We start from the raw sequence: 12,681 nt of genomic DNA on the forward strand, positions 1-12,681 counted from the left end.
GGGGCGGGGGGGAGAGCCTTTCTTATTCAAATGCACGTGCTCCTGGAATAAAGTGGATGACTAAGTATACTTAGGTCGTAAGAGAGATTATTAGCAGGGGGAGACACACTGGAACTCCCTGAAAGAGCAGCCTTTGTGTCCGGAGAGGCGGGTGCTGGGTAGTCACCAGCCCAGTTCTCCGCTGTCTCCTCGTCCTCCTTTTTCACGCTCGCGGGGTCTGAATAGCTGTCTTTTGCCTGTTCGTCCCCGCAGGAATGTGGCTTTGGCTACGGGGAGGATGCCCAGTGTGTGAGGTGCTGGCCGCACAGGTTCAAGGAGGACTGGGGCTTTCAGAAGTGCAAGCCGTGCCTGGACTGCGCCCTGCTGAGCCGCTTCCAGAAGGCCAACTGCTCTGCCACCCGCGACGCCATCTGCGGGGACTGCCTGCCCGGGTACGTGGCCGGTCCTTCCCGCGTAATTCGCCAGTTAGTCTGAACAGGCTTTTCTCTGGCTCCCTTCCAAGTGCAGATGCCCGCTGATATTAACCTGAGCACACTTGCTGTGGTTCGCGGCTCTTCTATTCTCTGGGCCTCCTGTGTGCCCTGCACGGCGACAGACGTGGTTAGAATGAAGTGGATAAGCGTGGTGACCGAGGCTCAGTGTCCCGAAAACCCTCAAGAGTTCCTGCAGATCGATAAAAAAGAAAACATGGACAAAGGGATGAAAGGAAAAAGAGTTCACAAAAGAGGAAGCTTGTGTGGCCTGTGACCATACGGAGATGTCCAGCCTCAACATGATCGGAGAAAGGCAGGTCCCGCCATCCAGTCATTTCTGCAGTATTTTGTAAGGCGCCACTTTGGGGAGGGAGACGGGGACCCCCACCCACAGGCAGCTTCTATCCTAATAAGATTTGACAAATACCTACACAGCAAATGATAAGTTATACAAAAAGGTGGAAGATACGATTGCTATGGAAAAAAAGAAAATCTCAAGCAGCTCAGGGCGTTGGGCGTGCCCCCTGGGGGATGCAGGGGATGGAGGTTGCAGGATCAAAGTGGGTCATCAGGATGGGCGATGCTGAAAAGGTGAGCTCTCTCTGGACACAGGCCCTGAGGTGGACGTGGCCTGGTGTATTTCAGAAACTGCCAAGAGGCCAAGGCAGCTACAGGAGAAGGGAGAGCGGAGAAGAGTGAGAGGCAGTGAGAGCAGCAGGGGGTGGGCAGGTGTACCGGTGGAGACCTTAAATGGGCCCATTGAAAAGGAGCCCAGGCCGTGGACAGAAAGGGGACCACACCTGGGCCAGGTGGGGAGGCAAAGCCCAGGAGGAGGAACTTTAACATTTTAAGTGCTTCTAGGTGACGGTTGGCCGGACATGCCAGATAAAACAGTTGGAAGCCAGAGTCCTGATGAAGCCCGGGACTCAGTGGAGCCAGTGTGGTGGTCTGTTAGGGGCGAGGCCTTGCTGCAGGAAGTAAGGAGGGGAGGGGACAAAGTGAGCATCAGGAGAACCTAATTAGTATCTGGTAGAGCCAGAGGAGAGATCAGGATGCCTGGAGCTTTCCTGGAACCCAGGCTTTATTGCAGAAGTAAAGCAACCAGGGCCAGCAGCGTGACAGGAGCAGCAAACTGTATTATGTAGTGGCTAAGCAGTGTACATGAATTATTGTCTGTGATGTTCACAGTGTTTTAAAAACGAAGAAAGGGAGCCTTATCATTAAGGTTATTCAGGCGAGATGGCACAGGCAGTGCGCAGTGTAGCTTGGACTCTGCCACCAGAATCCACGCTCCAAGTCAGTGCAGACGGAGGACGCTGACTGCACTCCGCGGGCTCGTGCCCACAGGAGCAGGGATTTGACAGATGCTGGCTGCCAGCTCTGGGGCTTTTAATGAAGCCAGAGGGCAGGTAAAGCTCTGGGCCTGAAGGCCAGAAACGGGGCAGGAAATAGCCTCATGGGTCAAGCAAGTCCCTATGCGAAGACTCAGAACCCAAATGGATGCAAAAAGTAGTGGTCTTACACCAGCAGCACACGTGACCAAAGAAAAAATAGCTATATTTGACTTCATCAAAATTAAAGCCTTTTGTGCTTCACAGGATACCATCAAGAAATTGAAACAACAACCCCCAGAATTAAAGGAACTGTCCGTAAATCATATATGTGATAAGGGACTATCTTATCTCGCATATATAAAGAACTCTTACTGCTCAATAACAAAAAGACAAATAACCCAATTAAAATATGGGCAAAGGATTTGAACAGACATTTCTCCAAAGAAGAGACACAAATGACCAGTGAGCTCATGAAAAGATGCACAACGTCAATTAGTCATCAGCAAACGCAAAAAAAGAAAAAAAAAAAAAAAACCGCACGTACTTCACACCCACGAGGATGGTTATAACCAAAAGACAGGCAGTAACAGGTGTTGGTGAGGATGTGGAGAAACTGGGAATGTAAAATTGTGCAGCCACTTGGGAAAACAGTACGGCGTTTTCTCAGAAAGTTGCACGTAGAGTTACCATGTGACGCAGCACTTCTACTCTTGAGCATGTAACCAAGGGAACTGAAAACATGTCCACACAAAAACTTGTACACAGATGTCCATAGCAGCCTTATACATGAGAGTCAAAAAGTAGAAATGACCCGAATGTTCATCAGCTGATGAATGGATAAACGAAATGGAGTGTATTTAGCAATGGAATATTATTCAGCAGTAAAAAGGAATGAATTACTGATGCGTATGGCAACATGGAGAAACCTAGAAAACATTACGCTAAGTGAAAGAAGCCAAGCACAAAAGAACACATATTGTAGGATTCCATTGGTGTGAAACGTCCAGAATGGGCAGATCTGATGAACAGAAAGTAAATCAGTGGTTGTCTAGGGCTGGTGGTTGGGAAGGGTTGAGAAGAAAGGAGAGTGACTGCCAAAGGATACAGAGTTTCTTTTCTTCCCTGATGAAAATGTTCTGAAATGGACTGTGCTGATGTCTACACAGCTCCCTGAGTGTACTAAAGACCATTTACTTGAATACTTTAAAGGGGTAGATTGCATGGTATGTGACATATATCTCAGTAATCTGTTATTTTTTTAAAAAGTAGTGGCCTGTAATCTCCGAAGACACTGATAGCTGTGAATATTATTACCCAGAGTCTTGAGCTTGTGAAAATCTGATGGAAGGACAGAAACTGGGCACCTGATACCTCTCTGCTCCTGTTCTGACGAAACCGTGTCTTTGCTCCTCTGCCGTCCTCACCGGGGAAGAGGATGGGGGTCAGGGAGAGGAGGAGTCCACGGGGGATGCCAGGCTGAGCTGGGCAGTGCCCAGAGACCCAGGACTCGGTTTTTACGAGGGGGACCCCAGGCGTGGGCTGCTGGGGCGTGAGAGGAAGCCCCCGCCAAACATGCTTCCTCATGCTTCACCAAATTTGTTGTCACCTGAGCCCACTGCTTTAGTGTCACAATGTTTGCTCATTCTGTAAATAGATGCTTAGATGTGGGAAAGTTAGAAATGAGTAGACATTTGAATGGTGTTTCGTAGTTTATTTATACGATTAGTTTAAAATTACATCCTTTCTAAGCAAGCATGAAGGTATGAGGCAGGCAGCAATTATAGAGTGACTTCCACTCTTCCATGTCTTCCAGGGTGTTTTCAGAATGCTCACCCAGCCTGACTGTATTTTTGTGAAAGAGGAAAAGAGTTGACACCCGTTTGACAGACAGGAAAATTGAGGCAGAAAGAAAATTAAAAAATTGCGTATTGCCTCCAGAAAAATGCCAAGGTCGGGCATAAGGTGGGCAAGTTTATCCCTGGTGTGACGCCTGCCCTCTGCGGCCGCGGCCTCTCTCAGAGCAGGATCTTCTGCTGCCCAAAGGCCCAGCCCCCCACTGGACACCGGTGTGGAAAGCCTGTCCTCTGTGCTACAGTTTGACCAATCAGGGAAATTCAGTGCCCTCATTCCCAGATATGGTCAACAGCTTTCGGCCAGTTACTTAATTTCTCTGACATTGATTCTTCTCACCTATAAAGATATCATCTAATAATAATACCAGCCTGCAGACTTGTCAGAAGGATTAAGAACATAGCTCATGTAGAGCGCCTAGTACACAGTAAGCGCTAGGTGAATCATTGACATTGTTGCCAATCAGTGTTATTGGGGGCCAGTGAAAGCTTTGCAGAAAGTGGCCAGAGGGCCTCCAGCCCCTGTTCTGGCCCACGCCCCCTTCCCTTCTCTGCAATTTGCACTTACTTATTAGTAATGAGGTTGAACATTTTACTGTTAATTTTTAAAATTTAATTGCATCATCTTTTTAGTTTTAATTATGAAGTTTTAAAATTATGAAATGTTCTTCTTTTGGGAATTAGTGTTTTTTTGCCTGTTTTTCAGTTGCCTTGTTCACTTTCACCATAATGATTTTTAAGTTTTATGTTATAGTCTTAAGTTATAGACAATACCGTGACTAGAACTATTTTCCAGTTTTCTTTTGCCCACTATGTTGGTGATACTTTGTTTTTTCTCTTCAGATGCCTCTAGTATTTGTGCGTCTGTGTGTGTGTGTATGTGCACACGTGCACACGCGTGTGTGTTCAAAGCGGTTAGTCTCTTCCCTTCTGGCTCCTGGGTTTCTTGTCATGCCTAGAAAGATGCCCCCTTTTATCACGATTGTATCAGTATCTGCCTGCATTTTTCCAATAGTTTTATGGTTTGCTTAGCATTTTTGGTCTCCGAATTTCAAAGGTTAAAAACTAGCACTTCACAAGGCATTTTGTCATTTAAATGACAAGAGAAATGTCCAGATTTCATACATCCTCACGGGCACCCCACCTCAGTGTACGAAAAGTGGGGCTGAGTAGAACCTACAAAGTTACATTTACTGAATTCTTATTTCTTAAGCGTTCACTCTATGCTCAGAGACCTTTCTAAGGATGTGTCTGTCTGCTGTTATAGTTAAGCCTTTGAGAACCTTTTTTTTAAACGCTAGAACTGGTAACGGAGACTGCCAGTAATTTATCACATAAGTCTGTTTGCTGCAACTGTGAGCTTAGCTGAAAATGCTAACAAGGATTATTTCCCTTTCTCTTCTAGATTTTACAGGAAGACCAAACTTGTTGGGTTTCAAGACATGGAGTGTGTGCCTTGCGGAGACCCCCCGCCCCCCTACAAGCCACACTGTGAGTAACGCCATAGAGAGAGCAGAGGGGGCTCTGGGCCTTTTAAAAAACCTTTCTTCAGTGGGCAAATGGAACAAAATCTCTCTCTGCTGCGGAGCTTAGAGTGCGTGGCCTTTTATCGGGAGTCCAGCAGGACAGAAAGCCCTTTTGTTGTGTGTCTCAGTCAGCAAACTGCATCCATTGATTGGAATCTCGGGTGAAGCACAGAGGCGTTGCTGCTGTCATGTTCCATTCAGACTCTTATCTTTCATTCTAGATCATACCTCAGGCAACTCCAGTTAACTAGGGGGTCCACATCCTACTGCATCGTGTCTTTGTGCCGGGCTCTGCCTCGTCCCCAGACGCTGTCATGCGGTGGCTCCCAGGCGTTTCTGGAGGCACCCCCTCGGGGAATGGCGGTCACCTGCCGAATGAGTGTGCATCCTAGTTCAGGTCGTTCCCTCCTTCACTTTTCTCGTTTAACAAATAAGTAAAAAGAGAAAACCCATTACATGTCGCTAAAGAGAAAATTGTGCCTCTTCTTCTTTGTATTAACATTAGTAGAACTTTTTGACCATATTTTTTCCTTAGGTGAAAAAGGCGTTTGTTTCAGGTTATCAAAACCTGCATTGATTTTGAAGAGGAGAGAGAGTGATTCCTCACTCTTCTTAATCCTACATACAAATCTGGCCAATGAAAACCCAGGAGAGAAGTCAGAGGGCGGGCGCCCCCCAACCCCGGCCCCCAGGTGTGCTCAGGGCAGGCTTGTCTCCGCTGAGCAGGGCCTTCCTGAGCTGTGGGGGCAGCGAGGTCCAGGAGGAAGGCTGGAGGAGGGCGCCATCCCTGCATGGGTGGCTCTTGACTTGCGGGGAGTGTGAGTAATACAGATGTTTATTTAGGGATCAGTTTGATATAATTTTCCATGCACGGGATCTGACCTCTTGCTTCTTTGTGTGACAGAAGCCCCCTTTAGTCCATTGAAAGTCATTGCATTATTTGATAAGGTCACATGGTACTTTTGTTTCCAAGAACGTCATGGAATTTTGCAGTCCCTACTATTAGGACCTTTACCAAAACGCATTACTTTCTACATTTGAAGTGATGGAAAGGCAACGAACTTGACCCTTTCCAACTTTTATAGAAACGTACCTTGACCCCCATCTTTATAATAGGTAAACGTTAGCCAAATAATTCATTGCAATTAACAGATGCAGTATTGAATGCCTGTTATGTATTGGTCACAATTCGTTTTACTTCATTTTCTCAATGTCTCATCATCAGCTCGCATTTGTCACTGGGTCCAGAGGGGTTAATTACTTTGCATTGTTGGCTGGTAATTGGCAGGGGCAATATTCAATCCCAGGTCTAATTCCAAATACTATGTTCTTCACCCCCCCACGCCCTACTGTCTCGCTAGAAAAACCCAGCTGTCCAGTCTGTCCTCTGTTGGCTGGTGTAATCCACTCCATGTTGACTTTTTCCTGTATTATTTGCTTTAAGGTGCGTCATTTAACAAAAACTCTAAAAATCTAACATAGGGGAGATACTGAAAGAGTCTCTTTTTGCTACACAGCCCATAAAAGGACACGTCCCCTTTGCCAGTTAAAATGTGGCAGCAACCTAGTCTTGCCAGCGGCTCAGCTCAGCCATCATTTTGTCCAGAAGGCCAAGATTTTGCCCTTCATGCTAAACTACCATAAAAAGATTTAGGGAAGAAATCGGTATTGCCCAATTTAGAGTTGGAAAGTCCTAGAGGTTTTTTTTTTTCCCTTTAATTTATTGAGTTTAAATTTAATGTAATCTAGTCATAAGTCTGAGGCACTGGAATTTTTTGCCTTTGGGGATCTGGCTAAGCTTGGACATCATAAATTAGCCTTTAAATGTAGATTTCACGTTTAACCTTTAATGTCTTGTAAAGCCATAAGTTATAATTTGAAAAGAAAATTGGCTAGTTTAATTTATGTGTATAGATCTGTGTCTCCCTATATGAGACTTTTTAGAAAGCAAAGAAATATAAATTATTTTTCAGAGTCAGCAATGCAGTACACACAGCTAATAGCTTTTTGAATTATGAAACAACTGTCTGGTGGTCTTTAGTGAGCCTTAATCCTTATCACTTGGAAGGAGAGTTTGCTGCCTTTGGCACAGTTCTTGGGAATAATTCCAGAATGCAGCTAATCTCTTCAAAAGAGATCTTGAGGTCTTTGGGGGACATTATGTAAGGCGCCTTATGTTTTCATTTCTTCTACTTCGGGCTTTTCCACTCATCCACGAAAAACTGCTCCTTCACTGATCTTCCCCAGAGGAGTTGCTGTGTTATTTAGACTCTAAGCTCGAAGGTGGTGGCACCTCTCAAGCTCCCTGGAGCGATGGGGCTTGTCTCGGTGATACACGTGGCAGGGGAGGCTGGACTCCCCAAGCCCAGCGGCAGCCCTGGGGTCTAGGGGCTGTGGCCTCTGCAGCAGGACGCTCCCCGCAGCTACTTTTGCAGGCTCTGCTTCCGTCCCCCGTCCCCCCAACACTCTCAGCAGGCTGCTGGGGTGTGTACTGCCCTGGTCAGGCTCCTGAAGGAGAGAATCCGACCGGTGCAGGTAAACACCAGCGTCCTGGGAGGTACAGCCTTTCCCACTTACCTGCTGAACAAATACTTGGGTTCCTGCTGGGAGCGTGCACACCATGGGCCACACATAGCTCCAGTCCTGCCCTTCATGGAGCTTAGGGTGCAGGCGGCTAGCTGTTGAGTCACTCAGGCGCTGCACACCTGGACGCACCTGGCGACGGATCAGTCCCGCCTGGGAGGGCCTGGGAGGATCCGCGGCTTGAAGAAAAAGTGATGGGTGATGACTCAGGGAGCCGGAGGGGGGCTGCCCGACTGTGACTTTCCAGCTGTGATCTAAGGATCCGCCAGGGGAGGATGAGCCCGAGAGGAGGAAGCTGGGGCAGGGCGGGGTGGGCCAGCGAGGCGGGAGGTGCCCTCGGGCTTGGCCCCGCAGGTCTTTGGCGGCCTTTTTAGGGAGTGATGGAAACAGAAGCCAGACGAAGGTGATGTAGGAGGTTAGGAGGTTGTGCCTCCAGAGCTCTGGCTTGAAGGTGACGCGCGGGAGGGCGCAGGCAGGGCAGGGGCTTTGCTTTATGTTGTTTGCAGGCAGGAGACACATCTGCCTGTTTGCAGGTTGAGGGGAAGGTCCAGTTGAGAGAGGCTGACTGTTCTCTATGAGAGAACAGAAGAAGGATGTCACGTGCGGTTTGTTGAAGGATCCAGAGAACGGTTGGCCTCTGGTGGCGGCGAGGGCTCCGTGCTGTAACCAGGGCCGGGCGGGGGGCAGGCGGGCAAGAAGCCGGCTTGTGCGTCCAGGGTCCGGCGAGGCGCTCTCGTTCTTGGCTGTGCGTGCGGGAAGCACGAGGTGCCCCTCTGCCGGGTGAGGCTGGACCGGCACGGGTGGCTGAGGGTCTCATCCCAGAGAGTGGACGGACTAGATTAGATTAAGCTGGGGGTTTCCCAGGAACACCAAGGGTCCGCTGGAGTTAGTGGTCATGGTGAGGCCTTGTTTGCCTCTGCTGTGATATCCGTAGGGGCTTCTGCTGCCACAAGACATACCTAAATTGTACCCCCAATGCGCAGCTTATAGCAAGCAACAAAGAAGTCCTTAAAGAGGATGACTGTCTGTGTTAATAACACCAGAATAATTTTAAATGACTGTAAATACATTTTTTATATGATACCTGAAGCAAACCGAAGATTTACTTCGCGAGATTACCAGAAAACTTAACAGAAAGCACAAGATTGAAGACTTCCCATATTTCCGTCAACTCTCCAGAGGGCCACCCAGGCCCATCCTTGTCTTGGCTGGTGTAACTGTGGCGGGTGACTGAACTCAACCGGGGGCTGGGTTTCATGTCTGTAAAATGGGGTGCCTCCCCCCCAGCTAAGGCTGATGTGAGTAGGAGATGGTCGGTATCTGTGATCCTCTGTGTGGTGTCCGGGCGGGCAGGAGCTCCAAGTTCTCAGCCCCTTCCTTGCCCCTTCTACCATGCAGTGCTTCCTGGGTGCCTAGGCCTCACCTCCTAGCACTTGGGAGAAATTGCTGTCTGGAGAAAGGGCCGCGGGACTGCCTGGGGATCTGGTGTTTAGCGGAGGCAGTGGTTCAAAGACCAGCAGTGAGTGTGGGAAGCCTCTCCACTCAACCGGACAGGGGGTAACAGGAGATGGAGGAGCCGTTAGCCATCAGATAACAGATCTGTTCTCTGCAGCTCAGATTTGCGATCAAGAATGTCTCAATAGGCGTTTCTCTCCCTGTAGGGCATACCTGTATTGCTTGTAAACTGATTTCAAAAACTAGGAGGGACTTCCCTGGCGGTCCAGTGGTAAAGAATCCGCCTTCCAATGCAGGGGACGCGGGTTCCATCCCTGGTCGGGGAACTAAGATCCCGCGTGCCGCGGGGCAACTAAGCCCACGCGCCACAAAGTACAGAGCCCGCGCGACACAACTAGAGAAGCCCGCCCGCTGCAACTAAGACTCGACGCAGCCAAAAATAAAAATAAATAAATAAAATAAATATTAAAAAATAAAAACTAGAAGGAAATCTCTATCCCCCCTGACTCTTTATATTGGCCCAGTCTTAAGGAGTCCTCGGAATCTTGGCGTCTACCAGCAGCAGAGTGTAGGACACAGCCTGGGACCGGCAAGGAGTCTGGATTCACGTCCAGGCTCTGCCTGGACCGATGGCGTCATGTGGGGCAAGTCAGCTCACCGCTGTGAACCTCCACTTACTCCTTGGAAGATGGGGCTCAGCATGCCACGTTGGCCGAATTTAGATAGAACCGGATGGAATGGCATCCAGAAGCACGCCAGCCTTCTTCCCAGTGGTACCCGCGGCCCCGCCCACCCCAGGTGGACCCTTTGCGGGGTACGGAGGCTGGGAACTGCCCCCCTCGGGGAGGGTCTCAGATGCAGCTGGCTTTGAGGTTGCCTTGCTGGTCCTCCCCCTGCACTGGGGGCTGAGCAATGAAGGTTACCTAGAAAGGGGCTGGGGTGGACTTTTGCGTTTGGTTACTCGGATGGCCAGAATCTCAGGCTGAAGAGTCCCTACTCCAGCTGGCTGCTTTCCTCTCTGCCCCATTGCCTGAGGCGTCATGCCCGCTGCCCAGCCAACAGGAGCTTTAAGCTCTCCTCCCCGCACAGTAATGATGGATGTGTGAACATCAATTAGTCTGCCTGTAGCATTAATTTGTGAGGATGTCTGGTTGACATTGCTGTAGATGCAGATAAATAAATGGCAACCTTTACGTAGAAACCCCTGCTTCAGGCTTTGCCCCTTATCATAGCTTCACCTCCTGATAAGGTGCAGCTGTTTAGAGCATTAGGAGAAATTGAGAAAAACACCAGGAAATTTTAGAGCTATGTCCTGCCACCGGCCTGATAAGAAATGCAGATTTGGTGTGATTTCTTTTAGACCTGTTTACTTAATTTGGAACTGAAGTTGGAACAAATGGTTTTGAAAAAATTCAAAGCGGGTTTTTATTTAAGGGTGTTTAACCTAGATGTTTGCTTTGTTCTTGGGGGCTTTGTAAAACGAGCCACGTGATTCCCAAGAGATAAGCGATCAGATAAGTCGCCCGGTGGGGGAGATGGAAAGTCAGGAGCTGTGCTAACCTGAAACTGTTTAGGAATTTACATGACTCAGTACTCTCAGAAAACCCGCGGGTCTCTGCACCAGTAAGTAGTACATCACCTTTTGAAAGATGGATTGTTTTCCAGAAGAAACTCAAACCGTCTTCTAAATAGCGAATAAAACTAACTTCAAAGTAAACTTTTAAAAGAATTATATGCTCGTTAAAGATAGTTTTTAAAGTTTAATAGAAAAAAAGAAGGGGAGAACATCACAAACAAAACATTTCCAGCATTAGCACATACAAAACAAAATACAGCCTTCTGATGGTTTTCTTTTCAGTATTTTTTCTATCTGTACTACTGATCTTTTTATAACATCGGTGTAATTATGCTGTACATACAATTTTGTATCCCTTTTCCACTTGAGACGTGTATTTTTTCACGTACTATTCTAAACATTAATGATATTTTCGAGTGAGTGTGGCGTGGGCTTTGGACTTCAGGTGGATTTCAGGGCTGTCTCTGCCACACACATTGCACTGTCCACGTGTGCGAGAGCCCTTCCACAGGTGGGCAGGTGGGTGGATGCCCACAGGTGTTTGTGTGTCCAAAGGCACTGATATTTTTCTCTCTTGATCTGCAATGCTAAATTGTTTTGAAGTAAGGGTGCCTGGTAAACACCGCTTTTAAAGAGAACCAATTTAAAAGGAAATAATGGGGAGTGTTCTGAAATCGATGCCAGTAGGGGTTTTCCAGTTACTTGTGGTGAAACACAGGTGACCTCAGCTGCTACCTGTGTTTCAGCTGAACCCCTGAGGTTCAGAAGCCAGTTCCTGCCGTCCTGCCAGCACCCAGGACTCTTCATACTACCGGGGACTAAAACACTCACTGAATCTGATCAGAGTGAGTGACATAGAATGAGATGCAGAGAGACGCATTTAATCCGAAAGATTTATAGCAAATCCATTTGCTTTGGAAACACCATGTGATGTTATTGCATCTGTGTGTGTTTTCTGTTTCTGCAGCAGAGAGTTCTTCTCCTGGGCTTGCTAATGCTTAGTGGCCTGACTCCCTGGAGTCCTTCCTGGATCCTCTGCAGGACAGGCCCACAAAGCCACCCTGTGCTAATTAAGGGTTCAGTTTACAGAGGATGCTCACGGAGTCTGTGGTCCTCAGGCCGCGACTCTTAAGTGTCGGGCCGGGGGTCTGGTGCCCTGGGTGTGCTGGTGGAGCCCGGCTTCCAGACTGTTTCAGGACAGATGGGGGCTCCTGGACCTCCTAAACAGTGGAGAAGGGCAGCTTCTTCAAGATTTGGGTCTTTCCTGTTAAACAGAACAGGGTGGGGGATAGGAGGACAATGAGATGAAAGAGAACAGCCTGGGCTTACAGGGCGGCCTCCCCAGGCATCTGAAGCAGGTTCCCCATGCTGTCCACTCTTTATTCTTTGGTTTAGGGAACCATTCTCCTCTCTTCCTTCCACTTTCCGTCGTTCTCTGCTTTTCCTCCCTTTCTTTTTCTCAGTATTATGTGATTCCCTTACTTTATTGACAAACCGTCTAAAACAGTGGTCACAGAAGGCTGCTTACGGGGGAACCAAAGAGACGGAAATCCACCAGGGCTCCCTGCAGGGTCCCGGCACGAATGTCCTGCCTCGAGGACGCCTCGGGAACCCCCGTGGGGTCCACCTAGGCTTTACTGTGGATGATGCTCTGTCGGCCCAGCCAGCCTGGCGGAGGGCAGGAAGCGGGGGAGCAGCTGAGACAGGCAGAGAGATGGACGCAGAGAGAGGCGCAAGGGCAGCCCGTGCGTCCAGCGGGGAGGACGCGGGACCCCACGGGGCAGCCACAGAGCACCATGCACGCCGTGACTTTGTGCCATTTGCTGTAGAGCAGGAGGACCAGTTCCACCTCACCGACTGCTCCCGCCCCCGCCCCCCGCCCCG

General features: G+C 48.7%; 1 protein-coding gene across 1 annotated transcript in view; it reads left to right on the plus strand.

The window, feature by feature from the left end:
• TNFRSF19 (TNF receptor superfamily member 19) overlaps window positions 1-12,681 on the plus strand; it is a 65,828-nt gene that overhangs the window by 15,443 nt on the left and 37,704 nt on the right. The window contains exons 3-4 of the mRNA XM_007120163.4: window positions 253-431; window positions 5,063-5,148. Coding sequence (XP_007120225.2) covers window positions 253-431; window positions 5,063-5,148 — 265 coding nt within the window. The remainder of the gene's footprint in view (window positions 1-252; window positions 432-5,062; window positions 5,149-12,681) is intronic.

The sequence above is a fragment of the Physeter macrocephalus genome, chromosome 13 (assembly GCF_002837175.3).
Source record: "Physeter macrocephalus isolate SW-GA chromosome 13, ASM283717v5, whole genome shotgun sequence".
In the NCBI taxonomy this organism is placed as follows: domain Eukaryota; kingdom Metazoa; phylum Chordata; class Mammalia; order Artiodactyla; family Physeteridae; genus Physeter; species Physeter macrocephalus.